The sequence below is a fragment of the Hippopotamus amphibius genome, chromosome 12 (assembly GCF_030028045.1).
Source record: "Hippopotamus amphibius kiboko isolate mHipAmp2 chromosome 12, mHipAmp2.hap2, whole genome shotgun sequence".
Taxonomy (NCBI): domain Eukaryota; kingdom Metazoa; phylum Chordata; class Mammalia; order Artiodactyla; family Hippopotamidae; genus Hippopotamus; species Hippopotamus amphibius.
The window spans coordinates 79,946,034-79,967,662 of record NC_080197.1 but is presented as its reverse complement, the minus strand read 5'-3'; the positions used below and the strand labels follow the sequence as shown (position 1 = coordinate 79,967,662).

Sequence of the window (21,629 nt, the reverse complement as noted above, 5' to 3'; positions counted from 1 at the left end):
TAATGAGAGAAAACCAGTCTGGCAGTGGCTAGCGGTCTTGACAGGAGTTTTAGAGATTCCCACCAAGTTTATGGCATGCTCTGAAACTTACCCCTTCATTCGGACAGGCTAGAGAGCCAGGAAGTCTCATTTAAAATCACAGCCGAGGCGCTAAGAAAGCTGTGTGCACAGAGGTAAGCAATTCAATTTCTCTGAGGCCATTTCCTCAACTGTAAAATGTGCAAAACCCATCTGCCCCCCGGATCAATGAAGGTTAGAAACAGTGAATGACCAGGCCCTAGCTTCAAGCACTGGGCACACAGCTGGCACTTACGTAGTCACAGCTACTCTTGTCACTGAGCCCGGTTTAACTTGATCTTGTGAATAATTAGGTCCAAATATCAATTATGTCTCCAGTGAGGTAAAAAGAATACATTTTAATACATGCTGTATGACTGAAATATGCTCTCTAAACTGAATTTTTAAAAAGTAAGGGGATGGGGGATGGTAAGAAAGGTTGGGGGGAAAGGTAAGAAAGTTGGGGGGGAGGGAAAGGTGGTGGGAGGAAGGAAAGGAGGATGGAACAAATAAGAAAGGTAGACACAAGCCAAGATCCGTGACGCACTTCGATGAAGGAAAACGCTGATCACCGGAAGCTCAGCAGACCCCACTCATCACATGGACACAACTTACCAAGCAGGCGGGATCTCCTCAAGGAGACAGACTTTCTCCTTTGCTGAGGTTTCCTCAGAAAGCTGTGGAATAAAACTTGCCTTTTCTATTTAAAGCCATCCCTTTGCTGTTAAACAGTTGGTCTGAGAGGAAGGCAGCAGGCAGGGTTAGAAAGAGAAAAGAGAGGAGGAGGAGGAGGATGGAGAAAGAGCCAGATGCAGGCGGGGAGGGAGCCTGCTCGCCCAGGGCCCAGGCCCCCTTGCCCACCTGCAGTTGCTGGGAACTGTCGCTGAGGGTGTCCTCCCTGCGCCGGGCCTCCTCCAGCATCTGTGCACTCTTCTTCTTCTCCACCTGCTCCTTGTGCTTCAGGTTCGCTACCTTCTTATTCTGGTCTTTCACTTGCCTGTGGATAAGGGGAGAAAAGTCAAGCTCTTCGTATACATGCACAGGAAAGACTGTGTTTATTCACCGACTTACACCACTGACCCCAAGAAACACCTGAGAACCAGCAAGAGCTCCTGCTGCAAAATACCCCCAACACTGCCAAGCTCTTCCTACCAACGGCAGCAAACTGTTAACCAGGAATGTTTCGGGAGCATGGGTTTAAGCGTGTACTTTATGGAGCACAAGGAAATCATAAAACAAAAAAAGGCATGGGATAGTGTGAAAAGGCAGAAAAAGGAAACCGATTCAGAGGTTTCTGTTGGAAGCATGAAAACAGGCTCTTGACATCAGTGCTATGAAACTGTAGAATTAAGAAATGTTCGCAATACAACTCTAATTTTTCTGTTATTAAATATTTCAAACCTTCAAAAGGCTATATATAACATATATATATATACATATATATACACAAAATAATCACATAAAGATCTAGGGCCCCAGCTTAAGCAACAGATCATTCTATCTACTTCTGAAGCTCCCTATCCAACTCCACTGCCTCCATACTAAGAAAACTAGACCAAATACTAGGTCACAAGTAGAGAAGACTAATCTCACTAGAGTGGAATCATGATTACCAATCAAAAAATATGTTTAAGGCACTGCCCAGGAGAAAACGGGCTCTGAAATGCAAGAGGATCTACATTTGTCTAGGCTTTGACGGTCTGCTAAGCTCTTTACATTCTCCTTACTCATTAGGTAGACAAGTATCTGGTTAAACACCTCTCTCATGTATCAAGCACGAGGAATATCAACCCGTGAATAAAAATGAGTTCTGCTCTCAAATACCTCCCAGGCATCCAAGCACACATAGGACATACTAAGTGCTATACGAAAGGCCAGCAAAGGGGTCAGGGGTATAGTGATGATCGGGAAAAGCTTCCTGGAAAATGATCTACCTCTGAACTTTCCTAAGGGATTAGTCCAGCTTACTAGGTGAGAGTAATACAGCTCTAATAAAAGGAGAACGCGTTCTGTTGGCGGAAGCCACGTTCAGTATGACTGTAGCTTAAAGTTGGAGCAGCAGAACAAAAGAAAAGGAAGCCAAAGGTGAACGAAAGCCACCTAATTATAGTATGCTGAGCAAGGAAGTTGTAGTTTATTCTAAGTGCATAAGACTTTATGTAGGGAAAGCCATATATATACACATATTATATATATGACTTTCATATATATATATAAGATGATATAATCAGATTTCCAAACTTTTGGAAACAAATTGAAGGGAGGATGCAACAATTAGAAAAGAATTCATTCAACTCTGCCCAAGAGTTATTACATCAATAAACTGAACTAATAATGAGACCATACAAGCCACCGTGGTTTATATTTAATTAACATCCTTTTAAATCAGGTAATGACAGTCTGTGGTAAGTTCTCCTCTCACAGCACATTCTATAAAAGTTGTTTTATTTCTAAACTATATCATCATGGTTTGTCAGGTAAAATACAGGACATCCAGTCAAATTAATATTTCAGACTAATGAAAAATAATGTTTTTGTATAAGTATGTCCCAAAATTTATGACATATTAATACAAAAAAGTTATTCATTATATATCTGAAATTCAATTTTAACTGGGCATCTCATATTTTTATTTGCTAAATCTGAGAACCCTACAGAAACTCAAATCTTGACTAACTATAAAATTAGTCTTTCCTCCCTTCTCTATTGAATCTGCCATTTTTAGCTCACCTACAGAATACCAGGTAGTTATCTAGAAAAGCAACGTTTACTACTTCTCAATGCATAATGGTGTGAAACTCAATACTCTTCCGTGGAAGAGTTAGGTAGATCAGCACAAGTCTGGGTTCACAGATTATTTCTACCAATGAATCGTCCAAATCATAATTAAAATGGTCAAATGTTTCTATATTTAAAAAAAAATACTGCACTAAATTCCAATCTGGAATGAAAAGAGGGTTTTTTTTTTTTTTAATATACTACAGCCAAAGTGATCCTTGTCACTGGAAAAACAAAACTTGTTATATTTTTTATTACTTGGAAAATAAACTTTTTTAGAAATAAGTATACTTTAATGGCATTTTCTGGTAACTAAAAATGAACCAGCTAACAATACTATAATTAACATAACATGTGACTCAGAGAATTATGTTTACACCAATGCCTTCCATGGACAAATTCTTCTGGAGCCTTTCATAAGGTTTTGTTTAGGGCAAAATCTGTCACATAAACAACAAAATATGGAACAAAGTGATAAAACTTCCCAGTAAAAATACGAGTACACTTGAAGTTTAAGTTTGAGAGGAAAGTCCTCCAAACACAGGGCAAAAACCTGCATGATATTCTTCTACTAAAGCTGAATCATGGTCAGACTTGGAACTATTTAAGTGGTACTCTGTTTTACTATAATGTGGAGGAAATGTTTAGAGTAGAAAATTATAAAATCCCTTTTAAAACGCAGTATTTGTGCTTGCTACTTTTATTGCACACAATGTAAGACTTCTTCTGTAATGAATATGGTTTATTCAAAGTAGAGTTCCATAAGTGTTTAAAAAACATAACAAGGGACTTCCTAGGTGGCGCAGTGGTTAAGAATCCACCTGCCCTGCTCCGGGAAGATCCCATATGCCGCAAAGCAACTAAGCTCATGTGCCACAACTACTGAGCCTACATGCTCTAGAGCCTGTGAGCCACAACTACTGAGCCTGTATGCCACAACTACTGAAGCCCACGTGCCTAGAGCCCGTATTCTGCAACAAGAGAAGCCACCTCAATGAGGAGCCTGCGCACCACAATGAAGAGTAGCCCCTGCTTGCCACAACTAGAGAAAGCCAGTGTGCAGCAATGAAGACCCAATGCAGCCAATAAGTAAATAAATAATTTACAAAAAAAAACAAAAAAAAAACCAAAGAAAAACAAAAAAATAAACCAAAAAACCCCCATCATTTTAAAAAAGCAAAACAAAACAAAACTGAGTCTTTGGTAGTAACAAGTTGGGTGACCAATAATGCAGATGAAAAGGAATTTTTTTAAAAAGAACATGAGAAACATGAAGAATTAAGAAACATGTAGGGGCTTCCCCAGTGGCGCCATGGTTAAGAATCTGCCTGCCAATGCAGGGGACATGGGTTCGATCCTTGGCCTGGGAATATCCCACATGCTGCAGAGCAACTAAGCCCATGCGCCACAACTACTAAGCTCACATGCCGCAACTACTGAAGCCCATGTGCTCTAGAGCCCATGCTCCACAACAAAAGAAGCCACTGCAATGAGAAGCCTGCACACTGCAATGAAGAGTAGCCCCTGCTCGCCACAACGAGAGAAAGCCCACAGGCAGCAATGAAGACTCAATGCAGCCAAGAAAAAGAAAAAAGAAACATGTAAAAGAAGAAAAGCAAAACAGGCCAAAAACTGTCAATGAGGTGGTAACAGAGCTAGCAGAAAACAACGTCACAAAAACTAGTACAAAAGTAGAGTTCCAAAAAGAAGGGAGACAGTCAATAATCTAACACCCCAGAAAGACCAGTAGGCCCAAAACAAACAAGGTCACTCAATTTGGCAGAGTCCATCACTGGAGCCATCTTAGCACAGCAGTGAGAGAAGATTCCAAATTACACTGCTTTGGAAAATAAATGGGAAGTGTGAACGTGGAGGCACCAAGCATAAATGGTTCTTTCAAAAACTGTGCAAATAAATAGAAAAGAAAAAGTAAAAGGTAAAAATAACACACTGTCGTGAACTGAAACCAGCAGAAAGACACTAGAAGGACTGCCTACAGGTCTTTTTAAGGATAGGGAAAACCAGGGTATATTTTATGTTTAGGAGAGTCAGTGGGAAGGAAGAGAAGACAAACAGGGAAATAGGAGAAGGAGGATTCAATTTATGGAACAAGGTTTTGAAAACTGGTCAGAGGGAAGGAATGAACAGGAAGTTTAGCCTCAGAATGCAGCTGGGATATTAGTCCCACTGATGAAAGCAGGGTAAGGGTGAGTTAGGAGCGACATTCTGAGACTGCTTGTACGTAGAGAGGTGGAAGAGGATGGTCAAGAACCCCTTCATGAATTAGATTCGTATAAGTGATCATGAAACAAGGGTTTTATTTATTTTTTTAACATGCTCACACCCCAAGCTAACTGCTTATTTTTAAAAGAGTCAAAGGTAAGGAGACTTTTTCAGAAATATCATAAGCACTGATAAGAAACATCAGGGAGAGAGATTTGGGAAAGAGAATCTTTTGCCCAAAAAAAGCCTCAACTTCATCTTTCTACCTATAACAGAAATTTTAGCACCTGAAAATATCATTACAGAAGGAAAATGGCTTCTTTTCTCATCTTCCACACACACATAACTTTGCAATGGGATTCCACTTTGCACTTTCTATTAATACTGACAGGAATCAAGAGCGCAGTGTAGTGTTTTAAAGACCCTGAAATGTATGGCACCATGCTACGGCATCCTGGACCAAACAGGACTCCATGAAAAAAGCAAAAAGGAGTAATCATTAACAGCTCCACTTACTGACTGCTTACCCTGTGCCAGACGCTGTTCCAAGTGCTGTTTGTATTAACTCATTCAATGTTTACAACAACCTTTTAGATCTTAGAGAACTACCCCAATTTTACAGATGGGCAAATTACAGACTAGAAATCTACCTAAGAACATCTGAGCAATCTGGGACTCTAATTACTAAGCTAGAGTGTGTATCACATAAAGAGCCCTGAGGCTGAAATGAGAATATCTGATTTCAAATCTAAGTACCACCACTAACTAGTTGGTTGACCCTAAAAATCATGTTCCCTAATCTCAGATCCTCATCAGAACAATAATCTGTCCTGTGTAACCTCCATGCTGGCTGTGAGAATGAAAGAGACAGGTGCTTTTATAAATGGTAAACATACATGATGTCATTATTATTAGAAAATAGCTGCTAGGTAAAACACATGTGGTATTAACAATATCATTTTCTGAACCTTATCAGAAATGCTCACACCTTAATTTACATTGCCATAAATCATATGTAAAATAAATAACTTTATTTTTTTTAATATTTAATTTTTTTAAAAGGGGGGTACACCAAGTTCAATCATCTGTTTTTATACACATATCCCCGTATTCCCTCCCTCCCTAAAATGCAGGTTTCTGACTGTTTTCTGCGAGCTTCTCTTACTAATTTACCCACTAATGAAGACAGATGAGTTACTTAACGGACTCTGTACTTGTGTTACTCGCCTACAAAGTGGAAATCACAAACCACTCCACATACTTGCTGGGAAGATCAATGAAATAAAACCTGTAAAGCTTCTCCCATAGAACCTCTGACACGTGAACAGCAGGACTGTTGGTTGTTTTTGTTGTCACCAGTTCTATCATTCAGCAGTCTCAAAACAAACCCCAAACTAAAAGAGTTTGTGTAGGTTTGTGTATGTGAAATAACTTAAAGGTTCTTATACAAATCCAAAGACTGTGGCAATTTTCCCTCCCTCCTTCATGCTGCACTTTACTTGCTAATAGAACAGCCAGAATGTCTCTGATGAAAACATAATAAAATTAAAGCAGTATTTTCACCTCCTCATTCCCCTAGTGGCTTCCTTTCATCTTTGTTTCTCTCTTAGTCCAAACCTGGTCAGTCTGATTCTCGCTTTCTGACCAATCTCACTATGTTCTGAAGCTGTGAATTCACTCTTCCAACAAATATAATATTCATGACGTTTTCTGCACTCCTAACTGAATTTCTAGACATCTCATTTCTGGGATAAGTTCCATCATTTCAGCTGCTTATAGGAGTTCAAGACAATGTTAGTATACAATGTTCTGTTACATATCTTTGTTTTAGGATAAGCATACTGACCTTGAGGTGAGACTGAAGGAAACAGCAAATCCAGGAAGAAAGTGTGAAAGAGAAAGTTAGAAAAAATTAGTGAGGGCAACATTCAGAAATAATATTATTCACAGACATAGACAAAACATAAAGCACAGGATTAGAGACAGGAAAGGAGTCACACAGATTCTACGCAGGCACCAAAAATTAGTAATTTCAGATTTTCAAAAGTGTATTTTCATATTAGATTACACCATTGTACCTTAATGTAAGTTTCTAAAGGAAAAAATTTTGTCTAAAATTTACCATTTCCTTGGGCAGGAAAAAAAGTAGTTTCTCAAACACAAAGGAAAAGAAGGGAAGGCTAGCTGCTCCCCTTCTCATTTAGGTAGCTGTGATCTTACAACCTTAGTCAACTTAGTTCTTCTATACACACCCATCTTAGAACTGACAACTCCTTTTCCTAGACCATTTCTTAGACCCAAGTTATCCAGGAGCAAAAGCAGAAAAACACTGACAGCTTCAGTTATTCTGTAGAATACAGAACTCATAATTCATTTGGGAAATTTTGAAATAATTTTCTCAAATGTGAAAATGACGTTTTCCTAATTACACCCATTATTTCTCATTCCAAACCTATCAAATCCAGCCCCAATGGTGCAATCTAAAAGCAATAATGAAGAAGAATATATGGTTCTATAAACTTCATTTCTAATACTGCTCAGCAGAAAGAAATGCAAAGTAGCCATGCTTCACATTCCTACCCTAGCATGAAGCCCCTGAAGGTCATTATTGCTTTTCATAACAGGCAGTTTTCCCTTTTTAAAAATTAATCAATTTCACTGAAAGTAGTATCGATATTATCCTCCAAATATTTAGACTTCTAACAGCCAGTGCCATCCAGCTTGCCTTCAGGATCTAAATTTTACTTTAAGAATCTAAAACAAAAGATTTATTTCTTGAATGCAAGCACTATTCCAACTTGCACTTCAACGTTTTCTAATATTTTAGTATTAAAATGAGAGTTTTTTAAAACTCACTGTCAGAATAATGAAAGGCAAGGATGACAAGATTTATGATCACCATTATATAAGATAAAGAGATGAAAAACAGAGAAACAAAATTGCCCATAACCACACAGCAAATACATGGTGGGTCCATGAGAGGAATGCAGGGCTGCTGACACACCTGCTGGGCATACTTTATATGTCTTATGACACTTACGGATTCCTGAAGGGAATCTACAAAAATCCATGGATCTTTGGCATTTGGAAAACATTTGAATGCAGATGACGTTCAAAGTCAAAGAGAGGCCAATCATTTATCTAAATGACTATTCCCAACAACCTTTTTTATTTTTGTTGGTTATGACACATCAAGTTAGAATAATTTTAGATCAACAATGACACTCACTGAAATCTCATATAGATTCAAGGCTTTATATGAGACATGAGAAAAATCCCTGAAAAAAGAAAAATTAAGCTTATTCCTGTTGCGAGTGAGCAACCCTAAGGGTATTTTTACCTATTTTATAGTTCAGGAGTCATATTTCACTTTGGCATCAAACTTTAGCTCTTGCAGAATAAATTAAGGAGAAAAAAATCTGCATATAGAATAACTATATATAATTCTAAAGTTTACAATTTAAAGTAAAATCCTGAGGTAACCACCAAAATTTCTATCAAGACTGTAATGAATTACAAGGTGCTGTGCCCACAAGGAACTTTAGGAAGATGGCCTAATACAACTGACTATGTAAAGCTGTGTGATTCATTCTTCTTTTAAATGAAATCAGTGAAATTCATCAAGGGGGGAAGAAGAAAGAAGCAAGCAGCCTCCCCAGAAAGCAAGCTGAAGCCAGCAGGATCAGATAAAGAACCAGTCATCTCTCGTTAAGGCACTCACAGCGTCTTGTTTTCCCTTTTTCTTTTCATTTTTTTAAACACAACCCAGCCTCCCTCCAGGAAGCACACAACCACCACACTCATTTCTCCTCCATTCCAATTACATCAAGACCATGTTCTCTGACACTGTCCTTCATGGATACAAGATTCATGACTATACACTTAAAAGTAAGGAAATGCTTTAAGGAATCATTTTCCTCATGAACTGTATACTAGTTTATGCCAAATCTATATGTAGCTTAATATGAATTTCCCTGTGGGAGATTTCTGAAGATATTAAGCTGAATGATCAATTCAGGGCCTCTTTACAGAAAAAATATTTACAAATATGAAGACTGAATATGAAGGTTCACATTTTCAGATTATACTGTGCCATAGATGCCTGAATACTCTGTGATACCAGATATAAAAGCACAAACATAAAACCCACATACCCAATGAAAATGGCAAAAAAAATTTTTTGGTCAATCTAAATAAATAAACTTTCAGGATGCAGTTAAAATAGTCAAATATCTAATTATAACAGTAAACATACTCATTTGGTTACACACATTTAAAATGGAAAACATGAGAAAATAATGTCAATTGGGAATAGTTTCTTCCACCCCTACATTCACTGAAACATGTACCTTCAATACCAATTCACCAAAGAGAGAAGAAGCACCATTACTTTATGTACTACTAAGAAATAAAAAAAAAAAACCAATTAAATCATGCCATTATTTATTCACATATCCCAGTTTCAGAGATGTTAAAAAGTAAAAATACAAGTTAGAATTGGTATTTCATTGTGACAGAAGAGGAGAGACGTTATCTGTACTTTCGTTTAACCGGCAGATAGAAAAGAAATCCCGATGAATTATATTCAATAAGAATATTTAATGCATATGAGTTTACCTATATTTTTACAGAAAGAAAAGTATATGTGCAATGGTAAACATGTTACAAACATATAGAAGAAACAAATATAAAAATATTTTCAATATAACAAACAAGTGTGTAAGGGACTATTAAATCTCCATCTGTTTGATGTAAGGTCTGAACGTGTGGGGGATGGGAACATAAAAGGGAAGAAATGTGGGGTGATTAGAGAGCAAAATGAGAAAGCAGCTGTGTCTCTATGTTTTAACGTATGTATTTACAACAATGTACAGTCCTGGGACAGAATGCTACAGATACTATAAGAAAAGCACAAAAAAAAGGAAAGAGAAATGACAACCTAGTAAGCTTTAAAAGCAAATAAAAAAGCCTCAAAAGGCCATATCCTTGAGCCATGAGGTTTAAGCCTAGCAACTATCTTTCCTAATTTCTCCAAATACCACCAGAGAAGTCCATTCTCTTATACATGAACGCACGCAAATAACCCCCAGACTAAATCTCACTCCTGGCATCAAGGGAAGATGAGCCCATTCTTTGTGTTCAAGTTCAGTTCATCATGTTGATTTTGGTCTACAGTAATACAGATCCCTCTCACCAAAATGAGGTTAGTGGTTATTGCTTTAGCAATTTAGGCAGTTAATTCAGGGGCTAACTACTTTGAGCCTGAATTCTGAGCAAACTGGGAACACCCTTGCTTTAAAAAAAAAAGAAAAAGGAAAACAAGTAGCTGTAAATCTTATGAATAGATCATGTATCAATAAAGCTGGCTGTTTATAAATCAGAATGTAGTTCCCTTGGAAACATTATAAACACAGGTTAAGTTTTCTTGCTAGTCCACAAAAGTTACGTTTAATTATGATGTAAAAGCCTAGAACTAATAGTTCTAGATAAGGTCTGGAAAAGATAGTTAGCAAAGAAAATAAAATTAATCATCACAAAGCAGAAAAACTAAGTTTCCTCCTAATATTATAACTACTTACAAGACTGGACCCAAAATGTGTTCATGTACATGTGTGTGTGTGTAAATAGTAACGCTGATCCCTGGGTCTCTTGCCTTCCCCAGAGCAGCACACTATCCTTGCCTTCCCACTCCATTTTACAGCTCTATCTACACTGCAGTTCTAGGACCTAAAATTAGCAGTCTAGGGTCCAAAATTACCTGCTAGCCTCCCATCCAAATAACCTCTCAAGCCATTATCACTTAATATTGGTCACAAAAATGAGAAGACCAGACTTAAGAGTCCAAAGTTCAAAACAAGCCCCTTTTCTATAATAATTCTGTATCCTGGGCACACATTAATCAAGTATGTTAAGTACTACTGCCCAGGTAAGCTGAACCAGACCTGAAATGGAAACCTCCGCACTGAAATTTCCAGGTGCTGGCAAGCTGAGGAAGAATGCCTCTGCCAGCATCGTCTACAAAAAACAAAACCACTTCTTGCTGAAGCCGTCGTCTTCTCAGGCTGCGTGATAAACTCCTTGAAGGCAGAGATTTTGTTTGTTTTGTTCCCGGTGGTGTCCCCAGAGCCCAGAACAGTGACCAGCCTCCATAAGTAGAGAAATTAATCCATTAATAAATAAAGAAGGAAAGAGTTCATTTTGTGACAAAGACAGTGAGTTGTGGAGAGAAAAATTAAACTCAGAGATTGGATATTATTCTTAAGAGCTTGATAACTACAAAGCTTATTAACAGTAGTGTTTTTAGAGATGCATATTTAAAGGGAGAGTAACCAGGTAAAAAGAATAAGGAATAAAAAGAACTTTAGGGCTTTCAAAGATTAAATGTCTCTAAGAAAGTATATCCTTTCTTCTCATCGGTTAATCCCCAATAAATTTCAAAACACAACCCCAAATGAAATCTATATCCACTGAAATCCTAGTTTTTATATTCCCACAAATCAGGAAATATAGTAAATCCAAATTTCTTGTAAATTATTTAGGTTACACAATAATAGATTCTATTATTCTTTAGGTGACTAGAAATTCCTAACTTTGATAAACCAAAGGCAATCCTTGATACCGAAACTATGTGAAAAATCAGATGCTGCCATTCTCCAAACATAAAAGCTTCTAAGTGGGATGTTGAATCTAATCTAAATAAACCTCATCTTAGAGTAGGCTGACGATTTCTAGTGCAAACACCAAACTCTGCAGATTCATTAGGGCTTCTGTATCAGGAAAAAATGTAATAAAGCAAATACAAAAGCAAAATTATGTATGAGGGACAATGCTCCCAGTATACTGCCATGACATGAGTATTTAGCTAAAAGGAACATGAGTGAAAGAGAGACAACAAGAAATTCTTTCAGGATCTGAAAAGATACTAATATAAGAATTCCATCAGCCTACATTACTAAACATTTTAAACATTATGCCAAAGAAAAGGCTACTCATTATGAATCTAAATAGAAACTCTAACATGCTCACTTTGAAGAGAAGTTTTCAATTTGTGTTTAGGGTTCCTCATGCTAATCTAAACTGATCTACTTACATAACATGTCAATCTCTAGGTTTGCTTTTATTATTATTTTTCTTCCTTAAATTGATCTATGGAGACTATGCAGAACCACCAGGAGATGACTTTCTTGAAGGGTCAAACCGGCTAGACTACAGTGCCCAGTTAATTTAATCCAACACTAATCTAGATGTTGCTACAAAGGTATTCTGTGGATATAATTAAAGACTATACTCCATTTAAGTAAAGGAGATTATCCCAGATAATCAAAGTGGGCATATCTGAATTATTTGGAAGACCCTCAAAAGCAGGTTTCCCCAAGGAAAGAATGAAATTTTGCTTGTGGACCACAGTTCCGGCCCATGCCCACGGGAGTTCTATCCTGCAGGTGATCCTCTCCTCCTGACAGCTTTCCTGTACAGGTTTCAGACTTGCTTAGCCAGCTGCTGACAACCATGCAAGACAAGAATTCCTTGTGATAAATCTGATATATATATATCATACATATAAACATATGTATGTATCTCTCCTACCAGTTCTGCCTCTCTGGTTGAACTCCAACTGATACCATAGTATGGAATATAAATTTAGAAATAGTACTTCTTACATTTAATTGGGAAAAATATTTTATATTTGCAGATGTATGGGTAGGCCTACATAATCCTCATTTTAAAATTGCAATAGCTCAAGACACTATTACAACACTAAACCATCTGACAGCAACTACTATTATTCTCTAAGAACAGTATAAGGGACTATTTGTTTTTCTCAAGACCACAAAGAATAGGGCTGGGAATTCTTCATGATTTAATCTAAACCTCTTAATACTGGAGAATCTTACATAAGTACTAGGAAATGTTAAAAGAATTATAAGAATTTTCTTTAGTCCAATGATTGTAACATTCTGCTTTCATTTTTGCACTTAGAAGGTTGCCGAACACCGGGTAAAAATGTATTCTACTTCCTGCATTGGGGTGTGGCACTACAGTTGCATCGGCTAAGAGGCTACTACTTAAAGGGCACTCCAGCAAAAGAACAACCACGTAAAACATGGGCTAAAACCCTAGAATAAGACAATTATAACCAACAATATCAGAATCTTACCAAAGAGAAGACATAGTTTATCCACAAGCAGTGGACCTAAGAGGTACCGTTCAACTGGATATACAATCGGCTGGTCTTTAATTCTGATCAAGCAAAGCCCCCAGCAAGCCCCAACAGCAGCAAGAGCAGCAGCAGCAGCTCCTCTAGGACAGAACTGCAGCCTTACTTAACACTCACTTGCCCAGGAAGTCCCAAACAAACCCCCCTGACGGTGCAGGGACAGAAACCTGGCGTGGAAGGTACAAAGTGTGGGAGGCTGGCTTTCTGAGAAACAGCATGGCCAAGAGGGATATGAACACAGACAGACACAGAGACCAAAACCCCAATGGAAGAGGACCGGGATAAGACAAGTCAAAAGAAAGGTGAAGAAACTCAAATGATAAATGACAGGGACACAGACCCCCACACAGAGGAAATGGTGGGATGGCAACACAAGAAGCAAATGGTTAGTAAGAAACACAGCCGCCACACACACGCACGTTAGTACTAAACCTGGGAACAAAAGGCAAAATTAACTCCAGTCATCTTTTATTCCTATCCTAAACTACGCTGCTCAGTAACAGATTACAAAGCCCGTAGCAACTGAGTTTTTAAAACTGTTTCTTTTCCTGGGAGCCAAGAAATTGTCTGTCAAATCTTAAAATAAGATTACAATGCTACATGACCAGAGGACAAAATCCTATAGTACTTTTTCAAACTTATAAGTAATGTTCTGTGGAAAGAGCAGATCATTCACAACACTTTCCCAAAATGTGAGAAACATAGTGGCTAATAAAAGCTATCTGGTGTGCTTTGGATATCAAATACAGACTTAATCCTATTTCTTACTCTCACTCAAATCACCTCCATCTTTCAAAATCAGTATTGGGTCCAAAAATGAATTGAAACATTTTTTAAGAAAGCTGTCTGGAATAGCAAGCAATAATTTCAATGCAGAATTCTAATTAAAAGAATCAAACAGAAAAATAAAAGTCTATCAAGGAATTTCTTTTCTGAAATACTGAAACACATTTAGTGGGAAGTCATCCATCAGAAGAATTGTATTTTAAAACCTATGAAGCACTGTTGTTGATTTCAGACTGACACAAAAGCAAAGAAGGGCAGGTGCTCATGTAAGTATGTAAGCAGTGTGTGTGTGTGTGTGTGTGTGTGTGTGTGTGTATGTGTGTTGCAGGTAAAGATGCAGTGCAAACATGGAAGAAGACATATGAAAACGTACATAATCTAATCTTGAGACTCTGATTATTTGTTAAATCTGACTTACAGAACTTTATCCATTCATCTTATCCAGAACCAGATCAAAAAACATGAATAGAGTTAATATCAAAATAAGAGGAAACAAATGAGTAGGTGATCAGCTCATGTTACTTACACTTCCAGTTTAGTGAAGAATTGTGAGGGTTGGACTTTATTCTTTTAGTTCTTAGAAAATCAAAATGCTACAGGCATAGAACAGGAGGAAAAAAATAACTTCTAGGGGAAAATATCAAGTCTACCAATAACCTAAAACTTTCAAACTTAATAAACAACATAAGAAAGTAGTCTACTACTTCCCAACATTCTAGAGCATAAAGATAAAATACTTCTATGAATCAGGCTCAAAGGAGCCACACAGATTAGTGACTTCATTCTGTCACTGCCAGTCTCTGACTGTTCAGAATACAGTGATTAATGCAGTTCTGTTGGAAGAACTATTTCTATGCACTTGTGAATGTATGTTAAATACATGGTATAAAGGAAGAGGCCAAGAGGCATATGCCTTATCTTTAATACAAAATACCCTAACAAGAAAAAAAGGCAAAGAACACTCCAAGAGAGCTATCTGGCTGGTTCTGTTTAAACAAAGCTCATTTTGAAGAAGTCAAAGCCAGAGCTCAATAAAAATCAGATCAAAGTCTCCTAAGCTGTCTTCAAAATGTTCCTCCTTCTAAATTTGACCTATGCACTGATGTAATAGCTTGCTTCTTCACAATGCAGAGTCTAAAAATTCATAGCCCAAAAGAGCATCAGCTCAACAAAAAAGGTCTAAACCAATTAAACATCTTAACTCCTTGAACTTGAGGCTCATTTGTTCCTTAAATAGATAAATAAATAATTAGAGAGCAACTGGCTGTTTGCACTCTCTTGACTAGCCAGTAAAAACTTTAACTTCTTAATCAATGAATACTTTCTCTTTCCAATAAATGATGCTAAAGTCCATAGCTTCCCAATCTATTCCCACTCTGTGTTGCCTTTTAGAGACTGCAACAGTGAACTTACACTGACTTTGAATTAAAAAGCAGATAATAAAGTAACATCAAGCACTCAAGAATCTAAATTCAGATAGGCAGATATATTGGAAAAATATGACCCAAAGTTTTAAAACCACCCTTCCATCTTCCTAACATAGTGCGTCCCTGTCCAGCTTCCCTCTCCTTACCTCTCCAACTCAGCAATCTTCTTGTCTTTGTCATTCTTCTCATTTTCCACCTCTTTCAAGATTTCCAAGAGGCGGTCAACTTCTGCCTGGGCCTTGCTAGAGTCATCTTTGTACCTGGCAATCTCTCTCTCCAATTGCTGTATTCGATCACTCATCTCTGGACTGGCTCTGGCTTCCAATGTTGCCTCGTGTGCCTACAAAGAAAGTCCAGATTCTGTCGGATATATATACAGTGGCAGTGGGCAAACCATGTCCCCAAAAGCCATCTATACTCCAGTTTCAACAGGGTAATATCAAATATCTAATAACTAGTCTTCAATTTATAAGGTTTTTCTCTGCTTAAATATTGCATAGACAAAATATTAGTAATAAATGGAGAAATAATTATCTTAGATTCCACACAAATTAGTTTTTAAAAATAGCACACCTCCGAATATTTATTATTAGGCCAAAAGTCATCACACGACAAGAGATGCTTCAGAGTCTGGTGACAGGTACTAACAAGCCATCAGACGACTACTGATCTAAGATACCGTCAAGAGGTATCAGCAGAGATTCACTGCTGATCTTACTACAGCAGCACCAATGCTGAGATCTAATTCCCACCTGACCTTCACTTCCCCTCACGCCTCCTAGCTTTACCAAACACGTATGGATCACATGGCCTTGAACACCTAGAATCACACCTAGATACTGCAAGTGTGATGCCATAAGAATGGAGTTAGATTAAGAGAATGTCACCACACAGGTATCTTCCTAATGCAAGGATTAACATGAGACAAAGTCAGAAATCAACAGTCACATTAAGAACCTAGAAAAGATTTTTTATTCGCTGCTCTGTTACAAATGGCAACTAGTATCCTCCAATGCATCCTGAAATACAAAAAAGTTTCAATAATTAAAAACTAATTTTCAGGTCTTCGATTTTCCTCCTGAATCTTTAAAGCCATGCATGTATAATGTATTTAATGAGAAGATAAAGGTTAAGATGTTTTATTTTTCCTTATTCAACAGATAACAAAACATACTTAGTCCCTTAAAATGATTTGAAAAATCATTAATGGGATAAATATATAGTCTTGTTAAAGCTTCAGAAAGCTCTCATGCAAAATATCTTGAGTAAAAGAGAAGCGTTTCTATAAAGTGGGCTAAATGCTTTGTCCAAGCAACAGCCGTACTTTTAAGATCAAGTCCTTTACTAATATCTTTTGTTACAGGTTTAATCAATCGTGAAAAGACAATTACTAACAATGCCTTTAAATGAGATTCCATTGGCAGACATATATGGGAATGTTTTACCAAAATCCTACCCCAAAACTGGTGTGATTAAAAGCCACAACAAAATAAAAGCAAGGGGAAAGAGAGGCAGCCCAGAATGAATTATCTCACTAAGAATAAAACAAAGCAAAAACAGCACAAATGCAAACATTTCCCAAAGTTTGGGGGAGAAACTTTTCCACTTAGTATTCACCACAATACACTTTAGAAAGAAGTTATTTTCAAAAAAATCTAGAAATCCTTCTTGAGGAAGTCAGAGGTGTGAAGGTCAAGAGCGGTTTCAGGGGCTGCAATTTTAGGGGGTCCCCCATATTTTCATGGGCTTTAATACAGGAACCACACCAGAGTCTCAAAGTAAAGAGCTGACCAAAATCCCCTTGTGACTCTGGCAGCAGGAGGGGAAGAGTAACAATTGTGAAATGTGCCCAAGGCGTACTCTATCCAAACACAGACCCTCCAGGAGTAATAATTTTAACAGAGCTTTATCCCACCTAGGGGAAGGACATTTCTGCCACTCTAGCCCCTGCTGGCAAAAAACAAGACTCAGATATTTGACACAGATGTTGGAATTATCAGACAGGGAACTTAAAATAACTATAATTAATACTTAAAGGCGCTAATGGAGAAAGGAGACAACATCCAAGAACAGATGGGCAATGTAAGCAGAGAAATGGACACTCTAAGGAAGAATCAAAAGGAAATGTCACATATAAAAAACACGTAAGATCTCATAACGTGGAATCTAAAAAAGCTGAACTCATAAAAGCAGAGGGTAGAAGGGTGGTTGCCAATGGCTTGGTGTAGGGGAAATAGGAAGATATTGGTCAAAGTGTACAAACTTTCAGTTATAAGATGAATAAGTCCTGGGATCTAATGTATAGCATATTGACTATAGTTAATAATGCTGTGTTGCATACCTGAAATTTGCTGAAAGAATACACCTGAAAAAGTGTTCTCAACAACCTAAGTGTCCATCAGTGCATGAATGGATAAGAAAATGTGGTATGTACGTATATATACACACACAAGAATATTACTCAGCCATAAAAACGGGGCGGGGGGGGGATCTTGCAACAATATGGATGGACCTTGAGTACATTACGCTAAGTGAGGTTAAGTCAGACAGAGCAGAGAAGTATCATTATGCTTGCACTTATATATGTAATCTTAAAAAAAAAAACCAAAGCCAAAAACACCAAGCTCACAGATACAGACAAAAGACTGGTGGTTGCCAGAAGCAGGCAGTCAGAGGTGTGCAAAATGGGTGAAGGTGACCAAAAGGTACAAATTCCCAGCTATAAAATAATAAGTCCTTGGGATGTAATGTACAGCACGGTGACTATAAATATGTACTGCATATGTGAAAGTTGTTAAGATAATATATCTTAAAAGTTCTTATCACAAGAAAAAAAATTTATAACTATTGGTGGGTGTTCAATAGATTTATTGTGGTGATCATTTTGCAACATATACAAATATTGCATCATTACATTGTACACATGAAATTAATATAATGTTATATATCAATTATTTTTTTTAAAGTGTTCTTTTTTAAAAGTGTTCTCACCACACACACACAAAAAGTTAACTAGTTAAGGTGATGAATGTGTTAATTAGCTTGATTGTGGTAATCATTTCACAATGTATACACAGATCAAACCATCATGTTGTACACCTTAAATATATACAATTTTTGCCATTGAAAAAGCTGAGGGGGGTGGAGAAAGAGTGAAAATGTATATTGCAAACTCCAGGGCAACCATTTAAAAAATTTTAAGAAATATAATTGATATTCTAAAAGGGGAAAGAAAATGTAATCATATAAGATGCTCAAAAACAAAACAAAGAAGGCAGAAAAGAGGTGATAAAAAGAAATGAAGAACTAACAAATCAAACAGAAAACGAAAATAACAATCTCCATCCTGGAGGAGAGCACTGCGGGAGCAGTATAATAGGAAAACATCAGTAGCTAATTAAAAAGTTACAATCGTCCAGAATGAAACAAGGGAAAATATGAAAAGTGGCAATGAGCAGAAAAACAAGTAATAAGTAAAAGTAAGGGGAAGCCACCAACTCCTCCACCCAAAGGCAACTTTATTTTTTCTCATGAACCTAAATACAAAGTATAAAAGTTCACAAAAATGACCAGCTATAGAACTATCATGATAACAAGGAGGTTAAAAAGAAACAAATAGAAACTGTGGGATTGTCATCAACAGGCGAGTTTGGAATATCAGTGAATAACATTTATTACTCTTGACAGTTACTGCTCATTTTTATAATCCTAAATACACCTAACAATTTTACCTTCGATATTCTGGTATTAAATAGAAAATTATCTCCATTTACTTAGTGAGGGGGAAAATAGTCAATTACCAAATCTGAATTAGTTAATCTCAAAAGAACTATTTTCCTACTTACTCAAAAGTAACTTTCAGATACTGGATTTTCTTCCTTTCCTTAGCTTAAGAATATGACTTTATTTTTGGCATACCCTAAGTAATGATTCATCATGAGGGGTTCATGCTGAACACATGCAACATATGGAAAGAGAACACCACGTGAAGTCTCGAAACTAGGCTGGACCACCCTTTTCATCAGTAATCACGAGAACTGGACCCAGTTAATCAGAGTTGGTAACTCAGAGATAATAAGTATGAAAGTGCTTTGAAAACTACAAACTGCCATATGAATATCAGAGAGGTATAAATCAATGAAATGGAGAGTAAATATCTGCACCGGTAGGGATGACTATCACTGAAATTCTCTCTTTCCAGGAAGCCTAATACTAACAGAAGAACTGAGATTTTAACTTGTGGTCTTACGTTTTATCTGTAAAGGAGATGCATATTTTATCCTTTGGCTGCATTGTGTGGCATGTAGGAATCTTAGTTCTCCAACCAGGGATCGAACCCACGCCCCCTGCAGCGGAAGCACAGAGTCCTAACCACTGGACTGCCAGGGAAGTCCCAGGAGCAGCATATTTTAATCTTACTCTGAATTGTCACTTTTCTAAGAGTTTGTTAACTCTCAGGAGTAAAGTAAAATAGGTTAAGAATGCTAAGAGAATTATCAGGGTATAAATGGTATTTTGATCGTTAGGAGATCATTACTCCATTGGTAAGTAATTCCGTATGAACACTATATAGAGTTTTCTACTGTGTTGTTATTTAAAGCAGAGCAAGAAAATGGAAAAGTTTCCTTTAACCTTTTTCAACTGTGATTCCATCTTCAGACACTCCTCCTTCTTCTGCTCCAAAGCAATTTCTAGTGTCTTAAGCCGTGAGTCCTTTTTCAGTCCTGAGGAAGCCAGGGAAGAAGCATGCTCTTTCAGATCCAAAAGTGAAGCCTAAAAGAAGCAACACACACCTAGAATAAATACTATTTATTAACAAAACAGAGATTTAAATTCTTAAATTTATTTTCCTGGTGGCTTGTAGTTTCTTTCCATTAGCGTATACTGACATATTTCCACTTCAAGAACATGAAATATAACCCAATAGCATTGGGACTTCCTAGGTGGCACAGTGGTTAAGAATCCGCCTGGAGATACGTTCGTTAGATTACTCCCTTCTGCCCGCGGACGCCGCCAAGTAAGCATCATTGATGTCTCCCCCCTCCACTGCCATCATGTTTGAGTCAGAGTCTCCCCAAGAGCCCAAACAGCTGAGGAAGCTCTTCATCGGAGGTTTGAGCTTTGAAACCACCGATGAGAGTCTGAGGAGCCATTCTGAGCAATGGGCAGCGCTCACAGACTGTGTGCTAATGAGGGATCCAAACACCAAGCGCTCAGGAGGCTTCGGGTGCATCACCTGTGCCGCTGCGGAGGAGGGGGATGCAGCCGTGAATGCACGGCCACACAAGGGGGATGGAAGAGTTGTGGAACCAAAGAGGGCCGTCTCAAGAGAAGATTCTCAAAGACCTGGTGCCCACGTAACTTGTGAAAAAGATTCTTGTGGTGGCATTAAAGAAGACACTGAGGAACATCACCTAAGAGATTATTTTGAGCAGTAGGGGAAAACGGAAGTGATTGAAATCATGACTGACCGAGGCAGTGGCAAAAAGAGAGGCTTTGCTTCCGTACCCTTAGATGACCATGACTCCGTAGACAAGCCTGTCATTCAGAAACACCACACTGTGAATGGCCACAGCTGTGAAGTGAGGAAAGCCCTGTCTAAGCAAGAGATGGCTAGTGCTTCATCCAGTCAAAGGGGTCAAAGTGGTTCTGGAACTTTGGTGGTGGTCGAGGAGGTGGTTTTGGTGGGAATGACAGCTTTGGTCGTGGAGGAAACGTCAGTGGTCGAGGTGGCTTTGGTGGCAGCCATGGTGGTGGTGGATATGGTGGCAGTGGGGATGGCTATCATGGATTTGGTAATGATGGAAGCAGTTTTGGAGGTGGTGGAAGCTACAAAGATTTTGGCAATTACAACAATCAATCTTCAAATTTTGTACCCATGAAAGGAGGAAACTTTGGAGGCAGAAGTTCAGGCCCCTATGGCGGTGGAGGCCAATACGTTGCCAAACCACGAAACCAAGGTGGCTATGGCGGTTCCAGCAGCAGCAGTAGCCATGGCAGTGGCAGAAGGTTTTAATTACTGCCAGGAAACAAAGCTTAGCAAGAGAGGAGAGCCAGAGAAGTGACAGGGAAGCTACAGGTTACAACAGATTTATGAACTCAGCCAAGCAGAGTGGTGGCAGGGCCCAGCTGCTACAAAG

At 38.0% G+C, this 21,629-nt stretch overlaps 1 protein-coding gene and 1 pseudogene across 9 annotated transcripts in view; one reads left to right on the top strand and one right to left on the bottom strand.

The window, feature by feature from the left end:
• The window catches only part of ERC1 (ELKS/RAB6-interacting/CAST family member 1), a 410,068-nt gene that overhangs the window by 240,443 nt on the left and 147,996 nt on the right, over nt 1–21,629 (bottom strand). For all 9 annotated transcript variants that reach the window (XM_057703818.1, XM_057703817.1, XM_057703825.1 and 6 more), the window contains 3 exons: nt 20,122–20,262; nt 15,636–15,829; nt 919–1,054 (listed from right to left, as the gene is read on the bottom strand). In XM_057703818.1, the coding sequence (XP_057559801.1) occupies nt 919–1,054; nt 15,636–15,829; nt 20,122–20,262 (471 nt within the window). The remainder of the gene's footprint in view (nt 1–918; nt 1,055–15,635; nt 15,830–20,121; nt 20,263–21,629) is intronic.
• On the top strand, nt 20,544–21,505 carry LOC130833791 (heterogeneous nuclear ribonucleoprotein A1-like; annotated as a pseudogene).